General features: G+C 45.0%; 1 protein-coding gene across 1 annotated transcript; it reads left to right on the forward strand.

The window, feature by feature from the left end:
• The first annotated feature begins 1,289 nt into the window (after positions 1-1,289).
• On the forward strand, positions 1,290-24,435 carry RNFT1 (ring finger protein, transmembrane 1). Its single transcript, XM_070945097.1, has 9 exons — positions 1,290-1,447; positions 7,882-8,318; positions 12,192-12,268; positions 14,623-14,723; positions 17,003-17,156; positions 18,830-18,988; positions 20,884-20,949; positions 22,703-22,804; positions 24,265-24,435. The coding sequence occupies exons 2-9, from the start codon at positions 7,937-7,939 to the stop codon at positions 24,397-24,399; spliced, it is 1,176 nt and encodes a 391-aa protein (XP_070801198.1). The 5' UTR covers positions 1,290-1,447; positions 7,882-7,936; the 3' UTR covers positions 24,400-24,435.
• Positions 24,436-25,933: the final 1,498 nt, after the last annotated feature.

A 25,933-nucleotide genomic window follows, 5' to 3' on the forward strand; every position in this document is an offset into this window, starting at 1 on the left:
CTGCAGAACACACATGGCAAGGAAATTGCAACTTGCAGATTTCTATCCATCATTCTTAAAAACAACTGTAATATCAGAGATGGGGCAAAGGATCCAGGATCCAGAGTAGATGCACCTGTCTCAGTGAAAACCCGTGTTGCTGTGTTGGGGAAAAATAGCAAGATGAAATACAGGTGATCCTTGACGTATGACCACAATTCAGCCCAACGTTTTCATTCTAAGCCAGACAGTTGTTAAGTCTGCCCCATTTTATGACCTACCTTGCCATAGTTGTTAAGCGAATCACTGCAATTGTCCAGTTAGTAACATGGTCGCTAAGTGAATTGGGCTCCTCCATTGACTTTGCTTGTCAGAAGGTCGCAAAAGGGGATCGCATGAGCCCTGGACCCTGCAACCGTCATAAATATGAGCCAGTGGCCAAGCGTCTCAGTTTTGATCACGTGACCCTGGGGATGCTGCAAGGGTCATAAGCGTGAAAAATGGCCACAAGTCCCTTTTTCAGAGTCATTGTAACTTCAAACGTTCCCTAAATGAGTAATTGTAAGTTGAGGATTACCTGTATGTGTTTTGAACGGTCACTAAATGAATAGTTGTAAGTCAAGGACTACTTGTAGTTTGCATTAGGCCTCAAGTCCAGCATACTATAGAATAAAATTCAGGTAGTCCTTGATTTATGACAATTAAACCTTGAATTATGGTCCTAAATTGTGTCCGTCCTTAAGCAGGTCACCACTTGACTGGGCATGATTTTATGATTTGGGGGGTCGCTTTTTTCAGTAACGTTGTTAAGTTTGAACGGTCATTAAATGAACTGTTGTAAGCCACTAGTATTGATGAAGTTATATAAAGTCTCTGGGGGGATCATGAATTACTTAATGATTAATTAATTAATTAAGCCAAGTGGCTGAAGCAGCCACAGAGAAGCATGTGGCCAGCAGGACTCAAGCCCCGCCCTCCCCTCCGCGGCACCGCCCCCAGCCCCGCCCCTCGCGACGACGTCCCTAGCCCCGCCCCCAAGGCAACGCTCCACCGCCAGCGCCGCCCTTGCGCGTCGACGTCCCTAACTCCGCCCCCCGCGTCGACGTCCCTAGCTCCGCCCCCCACGGCAACGCTTCCCCTAGCGCCGCCCTTCCGCGTCGCCGTCCCTAGCTCCGCCCCCCCACGTCGACGTCCCAGGCCCCGCCCCCTCCGCAGCGCGCCGCCCCTGTTGCCGTGGCGACCAGTTTTCTAGGCCTACTTTCCTCCTCCTCCTCAGGCCGGCGTGGCCACTCCTCTTCCTCCACGGAGCCGGTAGTCGGAGGCAGCTGGTCGTCGCTCGCTCCCTCCCTCGTTCGCTCGGTCGGAGACTGGCGCTTGGTCGGCCGCCCTCGCGGTTGCCATGGCGGTGGAGGCGAGGCCCGGGCCTCCCGGACAGGCCTCGCCATGAAACTCCGGCCCGCTATGAGAGGTAGGTGGGTGGCGGGCGAGCAGGCGGGCGGAGGGACTTGCCGAGCGGGAAAGCAACGATATATATATATAGTCCGAGGCTGCCTCCCGAGCCCCCTCCATCCCTTTGAGACTACAACTCCCATCATCCCCTAGGCGGGGGAGCGAAGGTCCTGCTGGGGGGGTTGGAAGTTGAGGGTGTTGGAGGGGAGACAGAGCTGAGCCTGGGTTGATATGGCGGAAGCTAAGGAAAAAGTGGGCGGATGGGAGACCACCAGGTGATCCCACTGTAATCTAAACCAGGGGTCTCCAACCTGGGCAACTTTAAGACTTGTGGACTGCAATTCCCAGAATTCCTCAGCCAGCTTTGCTGGCTGAGGAATTCTGGGAGTTGCAGTCCACAAGTTGCCCAAAGTTGGAGACCCCTGTTCTAAAGCTGATTTTCCCCATCTTGGCCCCTTTAAGACAGATGGACTTCAACTCCCAGAATCCCCCCAGTCCTCCCACCTTAAAGCTTGCTGGCTGGGGAACTCTGGGAGTCGAAGTCCACCTTCCTTTTAAAGCCACGCTGCCCAGGGATCCTGGGAATCGAACTTACCTTTTCTTTAAAAGAGGCCAAGGCTGGGAAACAGTGGTCTAAACTGGGAAATCATCACCTAGTCCTCATGGAAGTCATCGGCCAACCACCCACCCACCACGCATTAATGTGTCCTTGAAATGACCAGGAAGTGGCCTCTATGAGGCCTGACTTTTTAACTTGACTTAGTATTCTAATAAACTTGGTTATTCTAAGGAACTTAATGCCCAGCTGCTGTGGCCTAGAGATTTTCTATTTTCTATTTTATTAAATTTCTATACCGCCCTTCTCCCGAAGGACTCAGGGCGGTGAACAGCCACAAGATAAAACACATAAATACAAAAATTTAAAAGAAAGTAAAAACGAATTAAATAATTTGGCTAAATTTAAAATACCCCATAATTTAAAAACAAATTAAAATTTGCATTTAAAAAGGGGAGAAGATTTAGGCCAGGCCGGCTTGATGAAATAAAAAAGTCTTAAGCGCGCGACGGAAGGTGCGCAGATCCGGGATCCTCCGTATCTCCGGGGGGAGCTCATTCCAGATCGTAGGTGCCCCCACAGAGAAGGCTCTACCCCTGGGGGCCGCCAGTCGACATTGTTTGATTGACGGCACCCGGAGGAGCCCCTCTCTATGGGAGCGTAGTGGCCAGTGGGAGGCTATTGGTGGTAGCAGGCGGTAGATGGGGATCTTGCCTCACAATCAGGAGGTTGTGAGTTCGATCCTAGGTAGAGGCAGATGAAATTGGTTTTAATTGGGTTGTTTTAAATTGTGGGCCGAAATTATTTAATTACCTTTTAAATTGTTTTTTAAATTTTGTATGCTCTGTTTTATCTCGGCTGTTCACCGCCCTGAGTCCTGCTGGAGAAGGGCGGTATACAAATCAAATCAAATGAATAAATAAAATAAATAAATAGGGTCTCCTTGCTTGGGCAGGGGGTTGGACTAGATGACCTGCAAAGGTCCCTTCCAACTCTTGTTAATCTATGAAATCTGAAATTTGCTTCAGAGGACTGGAAGAGAAACATTGGCCCAACATTGTGTTTTGGGAAGTTTTGTGGCCAGGACCTGCCTGGGCTCTGCCCTTGCTTAAGGGATACTGTAGTTCCTGCCGCTCTGGTTGCGCCAGTCATGCCCTGCCTTTCAAACAGGATTGGGGACTGAGTCCTAAGCACTGAAGGGGATACAGAGAATTACTATTATTAGGCGTGCTGTGTGTCACAATGAGAGCAGTGATTAAATCCCTTTCTCCAAAAAGGACTTAATTGTGTACAGCTGGGTTGAAGGCAGGAAGTCCTCCACTTACAACCATTTGTTTAGTGAATGTTCGAAATCACGATGACCCTGAAAAAAGGGACTTATGACTGTCTGTGGCAGAGGTGGGTTTCAGCAGGTTCTGACCAGTTCTGGAGAACCGGTAACGGAAATTTTGAGTAGTTCGGAGAACCGGTAGTAAAAATTCTGACTGGCCCCACCCCCATCTATTCTCTGCCTCCAGAGTCCCAGCTGATTGGGAGGAAATGGGGATTTTGCAGTAACCTTCCCCTGGATAGGGGAGGGAATGGAGATGTTACAGTATCCTTCCCCTGCCATGCCCACCAAGCCACGCCCACCAAGCCATGCCACGCCCACTAAGCCACACCCACAGAAGCGGTAGTAAAAAAAATTTGAAACCCACCACTGGTCTATGGAGATTCTCAGTCATCCAGGTCATAGTTGTCCCAAAGGTGCTTTTTCAAGGTGCTTTCTAGTTTTTCTTTGAAGACGTTTCGCTTCTCATCCAAGAAGCTTCTTCAGCTCTGACTGGAGAGTGGAGGACTGGAAGGATTTATACTCCTTGCAGACAGCTGGTCATTTGCATCCTTTTAGCAGGTCGTTAAGGTCACCTGGAGGTTTATCTGTCTTAGCAGGTAGCGATGTCTTCAAAGAAAAACCAGAAGCCTCCAGTTGCCTCTTGAAAAAAGCACCTTTGGTTGATTTATGACTGTTTTATCACAATTGCGATTGTTGCTGTGTCCCTGTGATTAAAATTCAGCCGGTTGGGCGACTGGCATGTATTTATGATGGTTGCAGTATCCTGGGATCATGTGATCACTTTTTGGTGACCTTTCTGCGAAGCAAAGTCAATGGGGAATCCAGATTCACTGAACAATCCTGTCACTAAGTGAACAACTGCAGTGATTCACTTAACAACTTACAGAGTAGCAGAGTTCGAAGGGACCTTTGTGGACTTATTTCTAGGTTGAATCTCTCCTTGGTCAGTTTCCATCCATTGTTCCTTGTCTGGCCTTCAGGTGCCTTGGAGAATAGTTTGACCCCCTTCTCTCTGGGGCAGCCCCTCAAATATGGAAGACTGCTATCATGTATCCCCTGGTCCTTCACAGGAGGACTGTGCTTCGCAAACGCGATCCCATGGAACAGCACACCAGGCTGTGGCAAAACATGTCGTAAAACGGGGCAAAATTCACTTAACAACTGTCTTGCTTAGTAGTGGAAATTTTTGGCTCCATTGAGGTCGTAAATCGAGGACTATCTGTACCAGCTGCCTTCCTAAAATAGGTGGTAAGGTGAGTGTCCTCACCCCCTCATTTGGGGGAGAGGGTAAACTGGCCACCTCCCAACTTATGAAATGCACATTTTTTCAGTAATCCTGGCATTTAAAATGTAGATTTGGAGGAAAATCCTTCGCCATTTGTCTTGAAATCATGGCAGTTGTAGTCCAAAACATCTGGATAGCTCCAAATCGCCTACACTTCTCTTGCAGAGCCCGGAAACTAGATTTTGTTCATTTGCTTCTCCAGGAATTTATCTGATTTGAGGTTGAAAGGATGGCTCATTTTATCATGTTCGCTTGTTCCTCCTCTCCAACATATCAGGGCTTGCTGATTGTGGTTTATAAACCTTAATTGACGTCTTGGGGTGCTGTGTGAATTCACCCAATTATGGCTTATTAAATCCAATTAAAACCACATCACATCGTTTGGTTTATAGTGTGAACAGGAGCATTCAGAAAATTATCAGACACCCGTTTGTCCAAGATACAATAAAAATCAGCAGTGTGTAGCAGCAGCCAAAAAAGGTAGTACAATCCTGGGGTGAATCAAGATCACGAGAAGTATTACTTTATAAAAGCCTAGTAAGACCACACGTAGAATACTGCCAACCAATTTTGGTCACCATACTAGAAGAAAGATGTTGAGACTTTGGAAAAAGTTCAGAGAAGAGCAACTAAGATGATCAAAGGCCTGAAGACTAAAACATATGAAGAAAGTTTGCAGGATTTGGGTTTGGCTAGTCTAAAGAAAAGAAGAATTTAGGGGTGAGATGATAGCAGTTTTCCAATTTTTAGGGGCTGCCACAAAGGAGGGGGTCAACTTATTCTACAAAGCACCAGAGGGCAGAACAAGAAGCAATGGTTGGAAACTAACCAAAGAGAGAAGCAACCTGGAATTAAGGAGAAACTCCCTAACAGTGAGGACAATTAACCAGTGGAACAAGTTGCCACCAGAAACCGTGGGCGCTCCATCCCTGGAGGTTTTTAAGACGTGTCTAGACAGTCACTTATCTAAGATGGTAGGTGCTCCTTCTTGAGTAGGGGGCTGGTCTAGAAGACCTCCAAGGTCCCATCCAGCCGTGTGATTCTATGATTTTGCTCTCTTGAGAACATCTTGTTTGTCCCTACCCCCCCTCTTCCCCAGGAAATCTTGGATTTACAAAAACAAACACTCTTGCACTTGTTTGCTTATTTACATGTTTATCCTTTTATGCCTTTCTTCCAAGGAATTCGTCTCCCCTCCCTTTTCTGCTCTGAATAACTGTGAGAGAGGATCAGCCAACCGGGGTATTGTCACTTAATGTCCTTTACGGCCACTTAAGGGGGTGAACTTTGGTTCTCCAACCTTGGCTGCTCTCCAGAATCTTTGCTTCACGGCGTATAAATTTCTGTTAGGTAAAACAGATCCCAATTAAAAGGCAGTAAACGCCAAAATGAAACACCATCTAATGGGCATCAGGCAATTTCCAGAGTTTTATCTCCACCTTAAAAGCCGAGTTTCCAGCTGGTAAAAGTTCCTTTGGCGATTGCAATGTCCAATAAACTGAACAATAAGAATAAAAGTCCCCTATGAAAACCTAGGTTAGAGAATTGCAAGAATTCTCTTGGGAATAGGCTCGCCCCTGCCAATTTCCTAGAGCCAAGATGGCGAACCTAAGGCACACGTGCCACAGGTCACACGCGAAGCCATATTAGTGGGCACGCGAGCTCAGCTTTCGGGTCTTCTGGGCCCACTGGAAGTCAGCAAACAGGCCATTTCTGGCCTCTGGAAGGCCTCCAGAGGGGGTGGGGGTGGGGAAGGCCGTTTTTGCCCTCCCCAGGCTCCTAGAAAGGCTCTGGGGCCTAGAGACGGCGAAAAACGGGCCTACTTGGCCGACCGTGCCATCGCGTGCCAAAAGCGGGGGAAGCGCGGAGGGGTCGCACACACATGCACGGGGGCGAGGCACATAGAATTATGGGTGTGGCCATGTGCATGTGCGACCCCCCCACACTCTCCCCGCTTTTGGCACACGATGGCAAAAAGACGGTTTTAATACAGGCAGTCTTTAACTTACGACCACAATTGAGCCCAAAACTTCGGTTGTTAAGTGAGACATTTTATTAAGTGAGTTTTGCCCCATTGTACGACTTTTCTTGCCACGGTTGTGAAGCGAATCACTGAAGTTGATAAATTAGTATCCTGGTTGTTAAGCGAATCTGGCTTCCCTGTTGACTTTACTTGTCAGAAGGTCGTAAAAAGGGAATCACGTGATCCTGGGACACAGCAAAGGTCATAAATATGAACCAGTTGCCTAGCATCTCAAATCATTGCGGAGAAGTGGCTCTCCAGACACTTCTTCAAAACCTCCCCTGATCAAACACCCCCTCCCCACTTACATGAGTTGGCTGTACAGATAGTCCTTGACTTACGATTGCAACTGAGCCCCGAATTCCTGTTGCTAAGCAAGGCGATTAGGTGTTAAGTGAGTTTTGCTCCGTTTTGTCATTTTTTTGTGTGTGCTGCCGTTGTTAAGTGAATCACTGCAGTAGTTACGTGAATTAGTCAGTCCCAAGTCGGTCCCATTGTAACCGTTGGAAGAAATGGGTTGAGTTCCAAGTAGGGAGAAAGACACTGGATTCATGGAAGTTGCTCGGAAAGAAGGTTTACTGATGAACAGGATCGCATGCCTTGGAGATCTTGGGCAAAAAAAAGGGGAAAAGATGCTGAGAGTCCCTGGGTTTTATAACCTCTCTGGGCTTTGAACTTCCTGGGGCACAGGAAGAGTATCCTGATTGGTTGCTGTCAGAGGTCACAGCTAGCTTTGTAGGTTGTCTGTGTGTTAAGTTTGGTTGAATCTTGTTGGGTGATGCAATGAAGGGCAATTAAATGGCTCTGCCTGAAGGAGGTAGATCTTTGTTATGTAGAAGAGGCCTTAATGGCCCATTAACAAAGGTGGGGGGTGGGCTGAGTTTCTGCCTCCCTTTTAGGGGAAATATTGTGCCCTTTTAATAGTTCCTAAAATATCTCATTTTTCTAGGAGAGGGGTGGGTTTTAACTTCCCACATAACTTTGGATGGTCTCTAAATGAACGGTTGTAAGTCGAAGACTACCTGTTACCATGTTTCCCCCCCAAATAAAATTATTTTCTTTTGGGCCCCGAAATAAGCACGAGGCTAGGGGTTGTTTTCGCGGGCCTTGGAGTTTGACACCCTTGGCTTATCTCATGCGCACACGGAAAAAAAAAACACGCCAGGGCTCATTTTCGGGGGAAACACGGTGGTAGACCTTCCCTTCCTAATTGATGCCAGTTCTCTTCTGACCGCTCGTTTCTTTCTTCCTTTTAGGAATCATCACACCCCAATCCAAATCTTGGAAGCCGGTCACCACCCGTTCCGTACCATGCAGTCCACCTCGAACGTTCGGCATACTGGACTCAACAATGGCCACAGTCACAGCCCCACCTGCCAGGGCCCACATGCCACGAGGTCTCCAGGAGAGGAATCTTGCCAGCACGGAGGGGACATTCACATTCAAATGACCTCGGCGGTCGGGGAGCCAGAGGCCAACGCTGGCTCCCGGCAACATTTGCGGTTGGGGACTCAGAGTCGGCCGCATGGCCAAACGCCCGGCGAAACCAGAAGTGGTCACTCCGGTGGTTCAGCCCCGGAGGAACAAAGAGACAGCTCTTTCTCGGAATTTAAATACCTCCTTCAGTGGCTGCACAGGAGCCTCCCCTACATCCTGATTTTGTCGCTCAAAATTCTCGTGCAACATATCATTGGTAGCGTATCAACCTTTAGGGTGTTTTGGAAACATCAAGTTTATTTTTTTTTTTAAAGAAAGTGTTATTTGAAAGTGATGAATGAATTGGGTTGTGGATCAGTCTGGACTTCAAGACCGGAAGTTTTGGACCCTAAAAAAAAAAATCCAGTGGGAAACTTGGCTAAATTCGACGTTCTCTATAAAGGAAGCATGCCAATTCAATTTCCATCTTTTTTCCCCCTCCCCCTTGATTTTCATAATTTTGATATATGATTTGGGGATTTTGAGACCTCCCCAAGTGCTTCAAATCGTGTTGTTTCAACCCCAAAAGGCCAGTAACTCGCTTTAAATATTAGGCATAGATTTAAACACTTTTTTTTAACTTTTAAAAGATCCTCATTCTAGGTCAGTGTTTCTCAACCTTGGATGCTGGACGATGTGTGGACTTCAACTCCCAGAATTTCCCAGCCAGCAGCGGCCAAGGTTGAAAAACACTGTTCTAGGTAGTCCTTGACTTATAACCGATTGCTTAGTGACTGTTCGAAGTTACGACGGACCTCCCCAGATTCATGGGCTTTAGTTGCATTTTGGCTGCTTGGCGTCCATCCCCCATTTGCAAGATCCTGCAGTCAGGATTTCTTTCCCCAGAAACCAGTATTTCCTTCTGGTTTCCAGCAAAAAAAAAAAAAGCCCTTTGACGACAATGGATTTACTTTATGACCATTGCGTTTGCTTAACCACCACCATGAAAAAAAAAAATCATAAAATCGGGTGGAGAAGTGGTGACCTATATAAGGATTTAGGCACAATTCCAGATTCAATGGTCGTAAGTCAAGGACTTCAATTGCGCCTCATTTTATGACCTCTTCTGCCACAGTTGTTAAGTGAATCACTGCAGTTAAGTCACAAATCATGCAGTTAAGGGAAGTTCGGCTTCCCCCATTGACTTTGCTTGTCGGAAGCCAGCTGGGAAGGTTTCAAATAGTGATCACTTGAGAGACACACACACACACACACACACACACACACACACACACATCTGAATTTTGATCACATGACCTTGGGGATACGGCAACGAATGTAAATGTGACATGGTCATAAGTCACTTTGTTCAGTGACATCGTAACTTTGAACAGTCACTAAACAATGCTTGTAAGTCGAGGACTACCTGTCACAAGAAACAGAATCACTTTTGATTTTCATGTAAAGGTAGTCCTTGACTTACAACGGTCCGCTTACTGACCATTCAAAGTTACGACGGCACTGAAGAAAAACGACCGTTTTTTCACATGAACTTTGCAGTATTCCCCCCCCATGGTCACGTGATCAAAACTCATTCGCTTGGCAACTGACGCATAGTTTATAACGGCTGCAGTGTCCAGGGGTCCCCTTTTTGTGACCTTTTGACAAAGTCAGTGGGGAAGCCAGATTTCGCTTAACCGTGTTACTCAGGGGTGGGTTCTAAACATTTCTACTACCAGTTCTGTGGGCGTGGCTTATTTTGTGGGCGTGGCTTGATGGTCATGTGACAATTCTTTAGGATTTAGCAGAGGTACTGGTCTACCAGGCTTTTAACTGCATACAGAGCTGTACTGGTCTACTCATTTGTTTTCGCAGGCACTAGTCTACCCATTTGTTTTTGGAGGCACCGGTCTACCGCCACACTGCCTTTTAACACTGATCAGCTGTAGGGCGGCCCTTTGAAGCCCTGCGGCAAGAGTTTAAACAGTTTTTTTCCTTCTAGCCGATCAGCTGGGACTTGGGAGGCAACGAATAGATAAGGGGCGGGGCCAAATAAAAGGTAAGAATAATGGGGGGGCGGGGGGGCCCACCTCCCGAACAAAGAGAACCGGTTCGGTGACGTCATATCGTCACCGCTACCAGCTCAGCCGAACCGGGAGGAACCCACCACTGGTGTTACTAATTTATCCACTGCAGTGATCTACTTAACGACTGTGGCAAGAAAGATCGTACGATTCACTTAACCGTGTTACTAGTTTAGGAACTGCAGTGATTCTCTCCACAAATGTGGAGAGAAAAGTCACCAAATGGAGCAAACTCACTTGGCAGATTTCTCACTCCGCGACATAAAATGTTGGGCTCAATTGCGGTCATAAGTTGAGGACTACCCGTATTTTCTATTTTCAGTTCCCCCAGCAAAAGGAGGAACAGAAGGTTTCCGGTCCCTGTTTAGGACATAGCTTCCCATATCTGGATTTTTGGTTCTTAGCTTCATCTTGAAGTTCAGTTTCCCCATTTTAAAGGGAACAGGGGATCCATCCTTTTAATGCTATTCCTGCCCTTTCCCCCCTCTGTTTTATGTTCTGTGCCTCCAGTAGAAACAAAAAATTGCTAATGAGCATCTAGGATTTTTTTTTTAATTTGTCCTTTTGTTGCCGTATACACAGGGGCTCTCAGCTCAAAGTTAGGGTGTTGGGGGGGGCGTCTTCGAGGGCTGGATCAGCATTATAGTTCTCTGTGGGCCGGCGGGGATGGGGGAGACAAGACAGATGCCTCCTGCAACACATTGTCGGACAAAAATGGGCTGCGCGGACCTGTTTTTGGCCGGCAGAGTGCTGGTGGAGGCTGAAAACGGGCTGTGCGGGGGCCACATACAACCTGTTTTGGCCGGCAGAGGCACCGCGGGCCAGTCCTTTGATATTTCCAGGCCGGATTTAAGCACCCTACAGGTTGAATCCGGCCCGTGAGCCTTGAGTTTGACACCCCTGGTGTAGATTGCCTGCTGTGTCAAAATACTCCGATTTCCTTCAAGGAGAACACTAAAGAACAGTGTTTTTTCCAATGGGAGGAACTGTTCAGATGCCTGGACTTCAACTCCCAGAATTCTCCAGCCAGCTGGCTGGAGGATTCTGGGAGTTGAAGTCCACGCATCTGAACAGTTCCTGCCGTTGAATGACACTGCTATAAAATACCCCTTTCGGGCACCTGTGATGCTACGTCGAATGCAGAGAGAGATTTTGTTTCAAAATAAACATCCAAGGTGGGCAAATAAATTCTCAAATCTTTATTATTATTATTATTATTATTATTATTATTATTATTATTATTATAAAAATTTAATTTAATTTAACTTAATTTATCAAATTTCTATGCTGCCCAACTGGTTAGATAGCAGTCAAAACACAGCATCTCCAAGTTAGCCTTTATCTAGTATTTTCCCCAAAATGTTGGACTCATCCCATTCTGAGCGGTTTGGCTCTTTTCTTGCAGACGTTTCATTGCCCAACTAGGTAACATCATCAGTGCTAGTAGTGGGAGGGTTTGTTCTCATTTTATGGCATACAGAGAGCAAACCCCATTCCTTACTATCACTGATGAATTTACCTAGTTGAGTAAAGAAACATCTGCAAGAAAAACAACCAAGCACAGGGAGCACCCCACAGTCCTTCTCTTCCTCTTCCTCTTCCTCCTCCTCTTCTCTACAAATCTCACTCCCCTCTAGCACTGACGTTGTTACCTAGTTAGGTCATGAAACGTCTGCAAGAAAACAACCAAGCACAGAGAGCACCCAGGAACCCTCATTCCAACCCTGAGCTACAAATATTCTCCTTTTATGGGTCGCCTCATTTTGTGCTGAGAGCGACAAAAACGCTCTTCATCCATTCATCATTTGGGGATTCTCACAAATAAATCAATTTGCGTAGGACCTTGTTGAACTTGAGGGCTGCAGTGCCCCTGTGTATAAAAAGGCCACCTGTATTTTGTCTCCTTGTTTAAAAGAGCATTATGTGAATCTTGCTCAATTTTGCCAATTTGTTTGAAAGAAACTTGGGTTTCGGTGCCTCCTTTTCGTTTTTGTTTTTCCTCTTTTGTTCTTTTTCGTTTTCCTTTTTTTTTTTGGTTTGTATAATGGACCCTTTTTTCCTAACAGGCATTTCTCTGGGAATTGGGCTGCTCACAACTTTTATGTATGCAAACAAAGCCATTGTAAATCAGGTTTTCCTAAGAGTAAGTATCGATTCCTCCAGCACGGTTTGTAAGTATTTTTTATAGCTTCATTTTACTCCGGAGATCGATACAAATTTCTGGAGAGAAATATAGAGCATGGGTCTCCAAACATGGCAACTTAAAAGACTTGTGGACTTCAACTCCCAGAATTCCTCAGCCAGCAAAGCTTTGCTGGCTGAGGAATTCTGGGAGTTGAAGTCCACAAGTCTTTTAAGTTGCCAAGTTTGGAGAGCCCTGATATAGAATTGTGGTGTTAACTTTTGTTCTAACAGGCTATAAAATAGCATATATACATATATATATTTAAGGCTTCCTTTTAAAGATGATGTTATTTTTTTTTTAAAAAAAAAACTGACTTGGGACGTCTTAGATAAACACACTGAGAATTTTCAAATTAAATGCCTGCAGACCACCGGGTTACAGGTAGTCCTCGACTTACAACCGTTCGTTTATTCGACCGTTCAAAGTTGCAACGGCACTGAAAAAAAGGCGACTTAACGACTGTTTCACTTTTACGACCGTCGCAGCATCCCCACGGTCACAGGATCAAAATTCAGACGCTTGGCAAACTGTCTCGTATTTATGACGGGTGCAGTGTTCCGGGGGGTCCCCTTTTGTGACCTTACTAGCAAAGTGAATGGGGGAGTCAGATTCATGTCACAGTTGTGTCACTAAACTTCAATGATTCAATTAACTGTGGCAAGGAAGGTCGTAAAATGGGGGAAACGCTCACTTAACAACTGCTTTGTTTAGCAACATAGATTTGGGGCTCAATTGTGGTCGTAAGTCGAGGGCCACCTTTATTTAAATAAACTAATTTTATATATGAAATAGAGAGAGAGTCAGATTGTTCTAAAAATTAAGAAAACAGGCTTAGAAAGCAGGAGGCCATGAGTTCGAGTCCTGCCTTAGGCGTGAAAGCCAGCTGGGTGAAGTTGGGTCAGTAACACTCTCTCAGGCAAACCCACCTCACAGGGTTGTTGTGGGGAATATCCGAGGAGGAAGGTGTGTTGGATATGCTTGCTGCCTTGAGCTATTTGTAAAAAAAAATAAAAATGGGATATAAATTTGAGTGCGTTCTGACGAACCAGCAGCTTCTGGCACATCTATAGAGCATATCATGGCCTAAGGCAGGAGATGTTATTCAAATTGATCTTCCTTTATTTACCAAAGCTGAGTTGGAGATTTAAATATATCCAAATATATTACTTATTTTAAGGAACACTGGTCAGTGAGAAAGCCACTTAAATTTCACTGTTGTTTATGCTGTTTTTCGACATTCTGAGTGGCCCAAGACAGAAAAATCAATAAATACAAATAATATCAGAGGAATAAGCAAAAGCATCTTAATGGCATGGTCTACAGCAGTGTTTCTCAACCTTGGTAGCTTGAAGATGGGTGGACTTCAACTCCCAGAATCCCCCAGCCAGCAGCGCTGGCTGGGGGATTCTGGGAGTTGAAGTCCACCCATCTTCAAGCTACCAAGGTTGAGAAACACTGGTCTACAGCATTTTAAAATATTATCAGCTATTATATCTTTCAGTTTATATATGTGTGTTTGTGTACGTGTATGGCAGTTTCATTGTAAATACCTAACACAGGTCATCGATTTACAGCCACAATCCAGCCCAAGATTTGCGTTGCTAAACAAGACAGTGGTTTAACTGAGTTTCTCCTCTTTTTACGATCTTCCTTGCCACCGTTGTTAAGTGCATCCCTGCAGTTGTTAAATTACTAACATGGTTGTTAAGTGAATCTGGCTTCCCCATTGACTGTTTGTCGCAAGAGGGGATCACGTGAATCTTGCATCTTGCACTTACGGATGGTTTTCATACTTATGACCGTCACAGCATCCCCATGATCCCGTGATCAAAATTCAGATGCTTGGAAACTGGCATGTACTTACGACTGTTGTATTATTCTGGGGGTCACCTGATCACCCTTTGTAAACTTCCCAGCTGGCTTCCGACAAGCGATGTCAATCTGTTTCACTTAACAACCTCAGCGATTCATTTTAACAAGTGTACTGATTCTCTTAACGACTCTGGCAAAAAAAAAAAAAAGGTCGTAAAATAGGACAAAACTCACTTTTATAACCGCCTTGCTGAGCAGTGGAAATTTTGGGCTCAGTTGTGGCCGTAAGTCGAGACCACCTATATATCGTGAAGTACAATATTATTTTTTTTATAGAGCTCAAGAGTTTTATAGAAATGGTTTATTTCGAAAAACTATCAGAGAATGACAGAGTTGGAAGGGACCTTGGAGGTCTTCTAGTCCAACCCCCCTTTACATTGTGGTTTAGCCCTTGTGAAGCTACCGATTGACCGACACTTTCTAAAATTCTTCTCTTGCAGGAACGGTGCTCCAGGCTACAGTGTACGTGGCTGCTACTGTTCCTGATGGGATCATCTGTTTTCATCTATTATACCTTCTATTCTCAGTCACTTCATTACAGGTAATTCAACCCAGACTTAATTCCCCGTATTGGTACAGGAAGTTCTCGACTTATGATGGACTCTTCCCCCCCCCATCCCGAAATGTACAGGGCTCTATGACAATTCGGCATGGCCAACTTGCTGCAGGACAAGAGTTACGCTAATATCGAAGAAACGGTGGAAGAGAATCATTAAAAGAAAGGATGCCAAAGGAGGGACAGAATGAAATGTGAATTAAAATATTGTAATAATTAAAAGAATTGTTCAATTGTCCCGCAGTGAGTTGGCCCTGACAAATTGGCTGTGACAAGTTGTCCTATTCCCAAATGTGCAGGTCATCCTTAACTTACGTTGTTGTTAGTCGCGAAGTCGCGTCTGACCCATCGCGACCCCATGGACAATGTTCCTCCAGGCCTTCCTGTCCTCTACCATCCTCTGGAGTCCATTGAAGCTCACGCCGACTGCTTCAGTGACTCCATCCAGCCACCTTGTTCTCTGTTGTCCGCTTCTTCTTTTGCCCTCCATCTTTCCCAGCATTAGGCTCTTCTCCAGGGAGTCCTTCCTTCTCATTAGGTGACCAAAATATTTGAGTTCCATCTTCAGGATCTGGCTTTCTAAAGAGCAGTCAGGGAGGAGTATGAGAGGCAAGTTAAAAAGAGAAGAAGTGAAACTTCCAAGAGGGTGAGAGATGATAGATAGAAAGGATCTTTAAAAAAATAATAAGATTGGCTGTACTGAGAATTACCGTGTTTCCCCGAAAATAAGACATCCCTGGATAATAAGCCCAATCGGGCTTTTAAGATCATAGGTTAAAATACTCCCCCCCCCCGAAAATAAGCCCTCTCCAAAAATATTTAAACATGTGGAGCTGGTCCCCGCCATTTCCTCTGGTTAGGGTTAGGGAGACAGAGCTGGAAATCAGGTAAGATGGCAAGAGGAGCCCCATCTCGCTCCACACGCCCCAAAATAATAAGACCTCCCCGAAAATAAGGCCAAGCGCTTATTTCGGGGTTCAAAAAAATTATAAGACAGGGTCTTATTTTTGGAGAAACGCGGTAGAATAGATTAAGAAATTAGAAACGGGGAATATCATTATACATATTTTTGCATAACACATTTAAACTGAATATTAGAGGTTAAGATTAGATTTTGAAAAAAGGATGTTATCAGATATGCTCAAGAATAATGTTATGACTGTTAGAAGGCTGTAGCTAATATTGAATAATTGAAAAACGAAGGAATAGGTGCTGATATAAATATGTATAATAACATTAGACCATGTAAGTTTGACCAATGTAGTAATTTTTACTTGTATTAATATTGGTTTTGTATCAAAATGAATGACACTCAAACGCCATGTAAGGATATTGATGATATTGATGTATGTTTAAAAAAAAAAAAAAACTTTACCTCCCAAAAATAAATAAATAAAGAGCAGCCAGGGTTGATCTCCTCTAGGACTGACCGGTTTGATCGCCTTGCAGTCCAAGGGACTCGCAGGAGTCTCCTCTTAACTTATGAGGGACCCCCCCCCCAAAAAAAGGGTACTCACGATTCAGATCTGAATTTCCGACGGTCATCCTTCCGTCCCGCCTGAAGTTATGGGATCACATCTTAAGATGCTTGGCAACTACCATAATTGAGCCCCAGATTCCTCTCACTAAGCAAGGCGGTTGTTAAGCGAGTTTGGCCCCGTTTTACGACCTTTCTTGCCGTCGTTGTTAAGTGAATCACTGCCATTGTTAAGTTGGTAACACGATTGCGAAGTGAACCTGGCTTCCCCAAATGGCATTGCTTGTCAGCAGGTTGCAAAAGGGAGTCACGTGGTCCTGCAACCGTCATAAATACAAGTCAGTTGCCAGGCATCTGAATTTTGATCCCGGGACCAGAGGGATGCTGCGAGGGTTGTAAGTGTAACAAATGGTCAGAAGTCACTTTTTTCAGTAGTGGTGTAACGTTGAATGGTCACTAAATAAACTGTTATAAGTCGAGGACTTACCTGTATAGGATGAAGCCAACAAAATGGCTTTGGGGGTGGGGGAAACACCACACAATTTTCCGACGGTCACTAAACGAACTGTTGCAAGTCAAGGACTACCTGTAAAAAAATATTATTTTTACAGGTAGTATAATTTTACAGGTAATAATAATTTTCAAAAGTATTATTTTTCCCTCCATTTGAATTCCTCCGCTGTCCGTATATTTTTTTCCAGTTGTGTCCCTTTAATATTTCCAGGCTGTTATTTTTGTATCCCAGTTTACCCTAATCCTCCGCTGTGTTTATGGTTTCTCTTCAAAGCTTGATCCTCTTAAGCCCTATGGTGGATTTTGTGAACTTCTGGGAGGTGCTCTGGATTGTGGGAATCACAGATTTCGTTTTGAAGTTTGTCTTCATGAGCTTGAAATGCGCCGTTCTCCTGCTGCCTTGTTTTATCATGTCTCTTAAATCCAAGGTAAAGACGCCGCTGTTTTTAATCTGATTTTTAATTTAGCCGTCATGCTGCTTTTGGTGAAAGCAGGTTTTGTTGTGACCTAGGCTTACTGAGTCATTACAATACACAATTAGTCCCAAAAAACCCACTATTTTATTGCAACAGCTGAAAATTACGTTCATTCCCAGCTGAATCCCAATTAGTTGCAAAACAAGTCCTTTGGAAGAAGTCCTTCGGGATAATCACCAACCTTTATCTTCTTTGACACCCTGCCAAAGGCCTTACTTGGCAAAGCCCCACAAAGTTCAGAAACAAACAAGATGCCGACTGGAAACAAAGTTAACAACGTTGCTTTCCTGCAAATGGCCCAAGTCCCTTTGTTTCTCTTTTAAGCCTTATGGGAGGGACCAATCATCTCCTGGCCTTACTCCCGAGTCGTCCCTTTTGCTTTAGCTGCTCTTGCCTTCTGGCAGCTCTGCGAATGCGTGCACTAGGCTCTTCCTCTTCCTCTGCCTCTCTGCTGTCTGAGTCTGGGGGGCTCCGGAGTCTGTGCATATACTCCCCGATGGCCCTGGCCCCATCTCTGCCTCCGACGCAGAGCCCTCGTCCGGGCCTTCCCCAAACTCCAGGACTGGCCCATGTTCCTCCCCAGCCTCCTCACTATCCGACTCCGCTGCCAGCTCCGCAAGCTGCTGACAGACCACAACAGGTTTTGCTGCCTTAACTCATTGCCAAGGGTGCAGATATTGACTTGAAAGTGGGGGGTGCATTTGAAAGGGGCCACACAGGTGAGTCCTTGACTTACTACCATTACTGAGGCCCGAATGTCTATTGCTAAGCGAGAACCTTTTTAAGGGAGTTTTGCCCCATTTTATGACTCTCAAGTGAATCTGGCTGCTCGCCAGAAGGTCGCAGAAGTCAATCATGTGATCCCACCCCCCCAAGACACTGCGACCGTCATAAATAGCCAATTGCCAAGCATCTGAATTTTGATCACATGACGGTTGGGATACTGCAGCGGTCGTAAGTGTGAAAAACAGTCATAAGTCATTGTTTTCAGTGCTATTGTAACTTTTGAACTGTCTATGTTCTTTGTATTGGAAAGGGGATAAAACTTTTACGGGGGGGGAACCTTAAAACCCCCCCCCCAATCGGGGACTTAAATTCTGATTTCAAAGAAGACCGCTTTGACATGTGGCTTCTGGACTTGAGTTTTGTGTCTTGAAAACGCTTAGCAACCTGCGGTAAAAACAGGAGGGCACGATTGAGCCCCAAATTTCCCTTGCTCAGGCGGCCTAAGTGAATTTTGCCCCGTTTTACGACCTCCTTTGCCACAGTCGTTAAGCAAATCACTGCAGCTATTAAGCGAATCCTATGTTTGTTAAGCCAACCTGGCTTTCCCCATGGACTTAACCTGTCAAAAGCCAGTTGGGAATATTTCAGATGGTGATCACATGACCCCGGGACACTACAGCCGTCATAAGTATGAGTCAGTTACCAAGCGCCCGAATTTTGATCACGTGACCCCGGGGATGCCGGCTCTAAGAGTGAAAAACAGTCATAAGTCCCTTTTTCAAGTGCCGCTGTAACTTTGAACGGTCGCTAAATGAACCGTCGTAAGTTGAGGACAACCTGCATTGCGCGAACGTGTCTTCTAATGTTCATTTTTGTGGCCTTTCCCTTGCTTTCCACAGGGTTACTGGTATATGCTGTTGGAAGAGCTTTGCCAGAGCTATTGTAAAGTGGTCCCTGCCCCTGTGTGGTTTCGATATTTGATTGGCTTCAGGGAATCGGACAGCTCCATCGGGTGGAGTTTTGGCATCTTGTTGGCTCTGCTGTACCTTATCCTAAAGGTAAACATTTGTTGCCTTCTCGGTGTCTTACCCTAAAATGAATGGAGTCACAGTGGGAGCAGAGTTTTCAGTGTTACAGGTAGTCGTTGAGAGGGATGGGATGGGATGGGATAGAATTAGAATTAGAATTAGAATTAGAATTAGAATTAGAATTAGAATTAGAATTAGAATTAGAATTAGAATTAGAATTAGAATTAGAATTAGAATTAGAATAGAAGAATGGAACGGAACAGAAGGATGGGATGGGATGGGATGGGATGGGATGGGGTAGAATAGAATAGAATAGAATAGAATAGAATAGAATAGAATAGAATAGAATAGAATAGAATAGAATAGAATAGAATAGAATAGAATAGAATAGAATAGAAATTATAATGGAGTGGAGAGTGGAGTAGAGTAGAATAGGATAGGATAGGATAGGATAGGATAGGATAGGATAGGATAGGATAGGATAGGATAGGATAGGATAGGATAGAATAGAAATAGAAATAGAAATAGAAATAGAAATAGAAATAGAAATAGAAATTATAATGGAGTGGAGTGGAGAGGAGGAGTGGAGTGAAGTGGAGTGGAGTGGAGTAGAGTAGAGTAGAGTAGAGGAATAGAATAGAATAGAATAGAATAGAATAGAATAGAATAGAATAGAATAGAATAGAATAGAATAGAATAGAATAGAAATAGAAATAGAAATAGAAATAGAAATAGAAATAATAGAAATAGAAATAGAAATTATAATGGAGTGGAGAGTGGAGTGGAGTGGAGTGGAGTGGAGTGGAGTAGAGTAGAGTAGAGTAGAGTAGAGTAGAGTAGAGTAGAGTAGAGTAGAGTAGAGTAGAGTAGAGTAGAATAGAATAGAATAGAATAGAATAGAATAGAATAGAATAGAATAGAATAGAATAGAATAGAATAGAATAGAATTGAATTCTTTATTGGCCAAGTGTGATTGGACACACAAGGAATTTGTCTTTGGTGCACATGATCTCAGTGTACATAAAAGAAAAGATACATTTGTCAAGAATCATAAGGTACAACACTTAATGATAGCCATAGGGAACAAATAATCAAATCATATTAGGAAAGAGTCAATATAAATCTTAAGGATAACACCAACAAGGTTACAGTCATAGTTCCACATAAGTGGGAGGAGATGGGTGATAGGAACGATGAGAAGATTCACAGTAGTGCAGACTTAGCAACTAGTTTGACAGTGTTGAGGGATTTATTTGTTTAGCAGAGTGATGGATCTTGGAGTCCCTGTGAACAATCACTTAAATAGGAGCCAGCCGTGTGCTGCAGCTGCTAAAAAAGCCAACACAGTTCTCGGCTGCATCAACAGAGGGATAGACTCAAGATCACGTGAAGTGTGGATGTGTGAAGCTGGCTTCCCCATTGACTTCGCTGGTCGGAAAGTCCTAGAAGGTGGATCACGCGACCCCAGGACGCTGCAGCCATCATAAATCTGAGTCAGCTGCTAAGCATCTGAATTTGGATCACGTGACCCTAGGGTCGCTGTCGAGGTCGTACATTTGAGAAATGGTCATGAGTCACTTTATTCAGTGCCGTTGTAGCTTTGAACAGTCACTAAACGAACTGTTGTAAACTGAGGACTACGTGGACTAGAATTTCATCGTGGTCTCCCATCCCAAAAAACCTTGCTTCGTTTTCAAGCCCTGTGAGGTTGGTCAGGTATAGAATCTAGCATGCGAAGAAGTGCATGTAGAGACTGGATTTTATGTGGTCTAAGCTGATAGAGACATGCCTACTAAATTGAATAATAGTTTCATGGCACTTAAGAACTTTAATTTTTTCCAAAAAAATGCTGTGAGTCTAAAACACCAAGTGAACGATTCGTACAGGATGGACCGTAATTTTTTTCTTTCCTGTTTGCTTTCCAGCTTTTGAGTTTTTTTGCACATCTGAAAAACCTCAGAAGGGTCTTACGGATATTTTTTACACGACCGGTGAGTATTTGTATGCTCCAAAGAGAATTACGCATAGTCCTTGCCTTATGACCGTAATAGAGGCCGTACGGGCCTGGATGGGGAGAAACAGGCTCCGACTCAACCCTTCCAAGACCGAGTGGCTGTGGCTTCCGGCGTCCTGATATAGCCAGCTGGCGCCATCGCTGGTTATTGGGGGCGAGTCATTGGCCCCCACGGAGAGGGCTCGCAACTTGGGCGTCCTCCTGGACGCACGGCTGTCTTTAGAAGAGCATATGACGGCCGTGGCCAGGGGGGCTTTTTGTCAGGTTTGCCTGATACGCCAGTTGCGTCCCTTTCTGGATCGGGACTCCCTACGCACAGTCACTCAAGCACTCGTCACTTCCCGCCTGGACTACTGCAATGCTCTCTACATGGAGCTCCCCTTGGGGTGCACCCGGAGGCTCCAACTGGTTCAGAATGCAGCCGCGCAGGGGATTATGGGGGCGACTGGGCGCTTCCATGTGACACCTCTCCTGCGCGAGCTGCACTGGCTCCCGGTGGACTTCCGGGTGCGCTTCAAGGTGTTGGTGACCATCTTTAAAGCGCTCCATGGCTTAGGGCCGGGGTATCTACGAGACCGCCTGCTGCCACCAATAGCCTCCCACCGGCCAGTTCGCTCCCACAGAGAAGGCTGTGCAGAGGAAAACAAAAAAAAAAAAGTTTTTGGCCTCCGCTCACCCCATTTTCAGCCCTTTCTTGGGGCCTTTTTTTTTGGCTCTTTTCTAGCCTTTTTTGGGCCTTTTTCAGGCCTTTTTTTGGCCCTTTTTGGCCCTTTTTTGGCCCTTTTCCAGCTTTTTTTTGGCCCATTTTCAGAGCTTTTTTCAGCCCATTTGTGAGGCTTTTTCAGCCTGTTTTTGAGGCTTTTTTCAGCCCATTTTTTGGGAGAAACGGGCCAAAAAAGCCTTGAAAATGGGGTTGAAAAAAGCCCCAAAAATGGGCTGAAAAAAAGCTCCAAAAACGGGCTGAAAAAGGACCTAAAAAAGGCTGAAAAAAGACCTGAAAACGGGCCGTGCGGAGCCCAAAAAAATGACTGGCGGGTGGGCGGGGCTTCAGCAATATTCAGTCTATAAGACGCACAAACATTTTCACCCCCTTTGGGGAGACAAAAAAGTGCATCATATAGTCCGAAAAATACGGTAATTGATTGATTTACCCATTGCATTAATATAGCCGCCCATCTCACAGAAGGTAACTATAATGGAAAACAGTTAAAATTCTGAGTATTGCACAGAGATGCACGCTGTGTTTCGGCTCTCCCCTGTGAGCACAGAGTCCTGTGTTAACAAAGAAGCTGGCAATTGTTGGGGTCCGTGGTGCTCTCTGAGGCTTGGTGGTTTTCTTGCAGACGTTTCATTAGCAAAGTAGGTAACATCATCAGTGCTAGTAGCTGGCAACTGAAAGTCTTATCTTTATATATATATATAAAATTAATCATATCCACACAGTTGCTTTGGAAAAGTCCAAATATGTACAAGCCAAGTTTCTTATCTTTGTCCAGGAAGATCAGCTCTGCAATTTTTTAACAGAAGCTGCAAAACAATCCAAAAATAAACCTTGGCTTAAGGGTCACCAAAAGAACAGGATGGCCCTGGATCAGAACTGCAAACTAAAAACCCTCTAAAGGAGAATTATCTGTAGCTCAAGGTTGAAATGAGGGGACTTTGGTGATCTCAGAGCTTGGTGGCTCTCTGACATGATTTCACCCTTTTTCCTCCTCCTCCTCGCTTTGCAGAGCTACGGCGTGGTGGCCAGCAAGAGACAGCGTGCTGAAGCAGATGATCTTTGTGCCATTTGTCAAGCTGAGTTTCAGAAGCCGGTTGTCCTCCTCTGCCAGGTAACACTCAGCAGTCAAACCCTTGTAAGCCACACCTTGTACACCTGGCACGAGCGCATGCACCGTTTTCATTATAACAGCACTTCCGTACCAAGTGAAATCTTCAGCCCCTTAATGCCTATGGAGATTCTCAGCCATCCAGGTCATGGTTGTCCCAAAGGTGTTTTTTTCAAGAGGCAACTGGACTTTCTTTGTTTTTTCCTTGAAGATTTTTTGCTTCTCAGCCAAGAAGCTTCTCCAGCTCTGACTGGGGAATGGAAGGATTTATATTCCTTGCAGGCAGCTGGTCATTTGCATCCCTGTTGAGGCCACTTGGAGATTTACCTGTGTCTTCAGGATCACCTGAGTAGTGCAAACAGATGTGGAGCCTTCTTGGAACTGTTGAAGGACCGTGTTGTAGACTGGAGAATGATGATGTATCCCTCCACCTTTATTGAGAGAGGGATGCTCAATTTGGACATAGTTGGCCTCTTTGACCCCTCTTTGAAACCAGCGTTCCTCTCTGTCCAGAATGTGGACTTTGGCTGTCTTCAAAAGAGTGGCCTTTCAGATGCTATAAGAATGCAAATGACCAGCTGTCTGCAAGGAGTATAAATCCTTCCATTCCCCGCCATCCACTCAAAGCTGAAGAAGCTTCTTGGATGAGAAGTGAAGCTTCCAAGAAAAACCAGAAAGTCCCAGTTGCCTCTTGAAAAAAGCACCTTTGGGGAAATCAGCCCCTTGGTTATTTAATCGGTCTTGCAAATATTGGGAGATCCTCTTCAGTCTGAATGTTTGACCTCAAAGTATTCTAACGGGTGCATAAGCCTTACCAGATCTGAAACTGAGTTTTAAGGCAAAGTGGAAGTATCTGAGAGGTTTTTGGATCCCGTTAAAGGTAACCCTCGACTTGCAACCCTAATGGAGCCTGTTCAATGTGGTCATAGGTCGTAACAGTCATAAAGTGGGTCATTCCTGTCAATGACTACTTCAGCTTCAACCACAACATTACACGAGCAAATAATAGATACAAACTCAAGGTAAACCACTCCAAACTCGACTGCAGAAAATATGACTTCAGCAACAGAGTGGTCAATGCCTGGAATGCACTACCTGACTCTGGTTTCTTCCCCAAACCCCCAAAACTTTAACCTTAAACTGTCTACTGTTGATCTCACCCCATTCCTGGCATGCATAAGTGCACCAGCGTGCCTACCGTCCCTGTCCTAATATTCCTTTTTACTTACTCTTTTCATGTATTCAAATTATGTTTATACTTTTACCTGTTCTCTTATATATGCTTGACAAATGAACTTGTGATTATGATCACGTGACTCAGAGCTGAAGAAGCTTCTTGGATGAGAAGCGAAACATCTTCATAGAAAAAACCCCCAGAAAGTCCAGTTGCCTCTTGAAAAAAAAGCACCTTTCCCTAACATTTGCACGCGCCTCTAACCAAAGCAAATCCCTTCTTTTTCCAGCACGTATTTTGTGACGACTGCATCACTCTGTGGCTGAACCGGGAGAAGACGTGTCCCCTCTGCCGAACCGTCCTTTCCACTCACGTCAACATGTGGTACGATGGCGCAACCTCTGCACAATTGCAACTCTATTAAAACAAAACTAAAAATAAAGTGGCCGTGTGCTTCACAGTATGGACTCATTTGAACGCATTGTAGAGGACATGGCTGGAAGGAGAGAGGGATGCAGAAGGAATAATGCCTTGTTCTCTCCACTGACTGTATTGGAATTCGTTCAGATTATCACAGCACGTATCCTACTTAATTTTCCATATGGAATTATCCCCGTTCAATGCTGCTGCTGCTGGGAAATTCTCAAATTTCTTCAGTATCAAAAGATTATTTTTTACAGTCACTAGTCTACCAAATCAGCGGTAGGAGACTTTTACTGCCTCCAGTGTTAACATCTGGTGTGAGCAAACTTTAGATTCTGAGGTACAAAACCTACCTTGTAGGATCTGGCGTTGTCGGGATGCTTCTAACCATTGTACCTGGCCGTCACATGGCGAGAATCATGGAATCGTTTCCGCTTTCCATGTCCGAAAATCTAAAATTTCAATTATGCAAACGTGGATGAAAATTTTCTACTTTTTTTAAGTCTGAATTTTAAAGAACAAAAGGTTTTGGCCTCTATTTTGTCATAAGCAGCTAGATTTTTACTAAAGAGGAAAGCTGTATTTTAGCGATACTTTAAAAAAAAATGTAGCATATGGTTGATGAAAATAAATGCAGTTTGAATGTCAGCCTGCGATTTTTTGTGTTCAACCTTTTTACATGTTTAATGTTCCGTCCCCCTTCCTCACACAGACAAACGTAATACCAAGTACGCCTGCCAATATTTTATTAGATAAACAGATTAGAATTCTTGGCAGACCAAGGTTTTGGCAGCAAGGTTTTGCCGAATGCCTGCCAAGACCGTTTTCACTCCCATAAAGCAGAAGAGGACTTATCTTCAGTCCGTTCCAGGAGCAACAAATTATCCACGAGACAAGAGTTCAGTCAATGTTCAGTCCAAAATATATCCAAGCCGAATTTCAGAGATCACGATGTGACTTTCGGGGTTTAACTTTGTCAGTCACAAAGCCTGAAGAGCAATCCCACCCACTTTTATTCCTGGTGGGGCGTGGCACCGTGACTCAGCTCAATCTCTGGCCCTCCCACGCCTCTTCCGTTGCTGCGCACGCTTCTCCCTCCGACGCTGCCTGGGATCAAGCCAGGATTCATCATCCTCGCTCCCTATCAATTGGTGCTCCGATATGCCTTCCTCCTGGCACATCCCAGGCTGTTCCTCCTGGCCTTCGGATGGAACCTGAGGCATTGCCAGAGAGGAGGGTCCTGGAGAGGGAGGCCTTGTCAGTTCCTCCCCATCACCTTCTGAGCCCTCTTCCTCTGTTAGGACAGGCTCGGGAGTCGGGGTCACAACATTTATAAACTCATTTTTTCCCTGCATTTATATATATGACATGAATTTACTCGTGACCGAGGAATAGGTCTAATATATGGTGGCTCAGTGTTTAGAACACAGTATTGCCGGTTGACTCTGCCCACTCCCAGGAGTTCGATCCTGACCAGCTGAAGGTTGGCTCAGCCTTCCATCCTTCCGAAGCCAGTCAAATGAGGACCCAGATTG

Source organism: Pituophis catenifer, unplaced genomic scaffold (genome assembly GCF_029215685.1).
Source record: "Pituophis catenifer annectens isolate HBS135680 unplaced genomic scaffold, rPitCat1.0.hap2 SCAF_1, whole genome shotgun sequence".
Lineage (NCBI taxonomy): Eukaryota > Metazoa > Chordata > Lepidosauria > Squamata > Colubridae > Pituophis > Pituophis catenifer.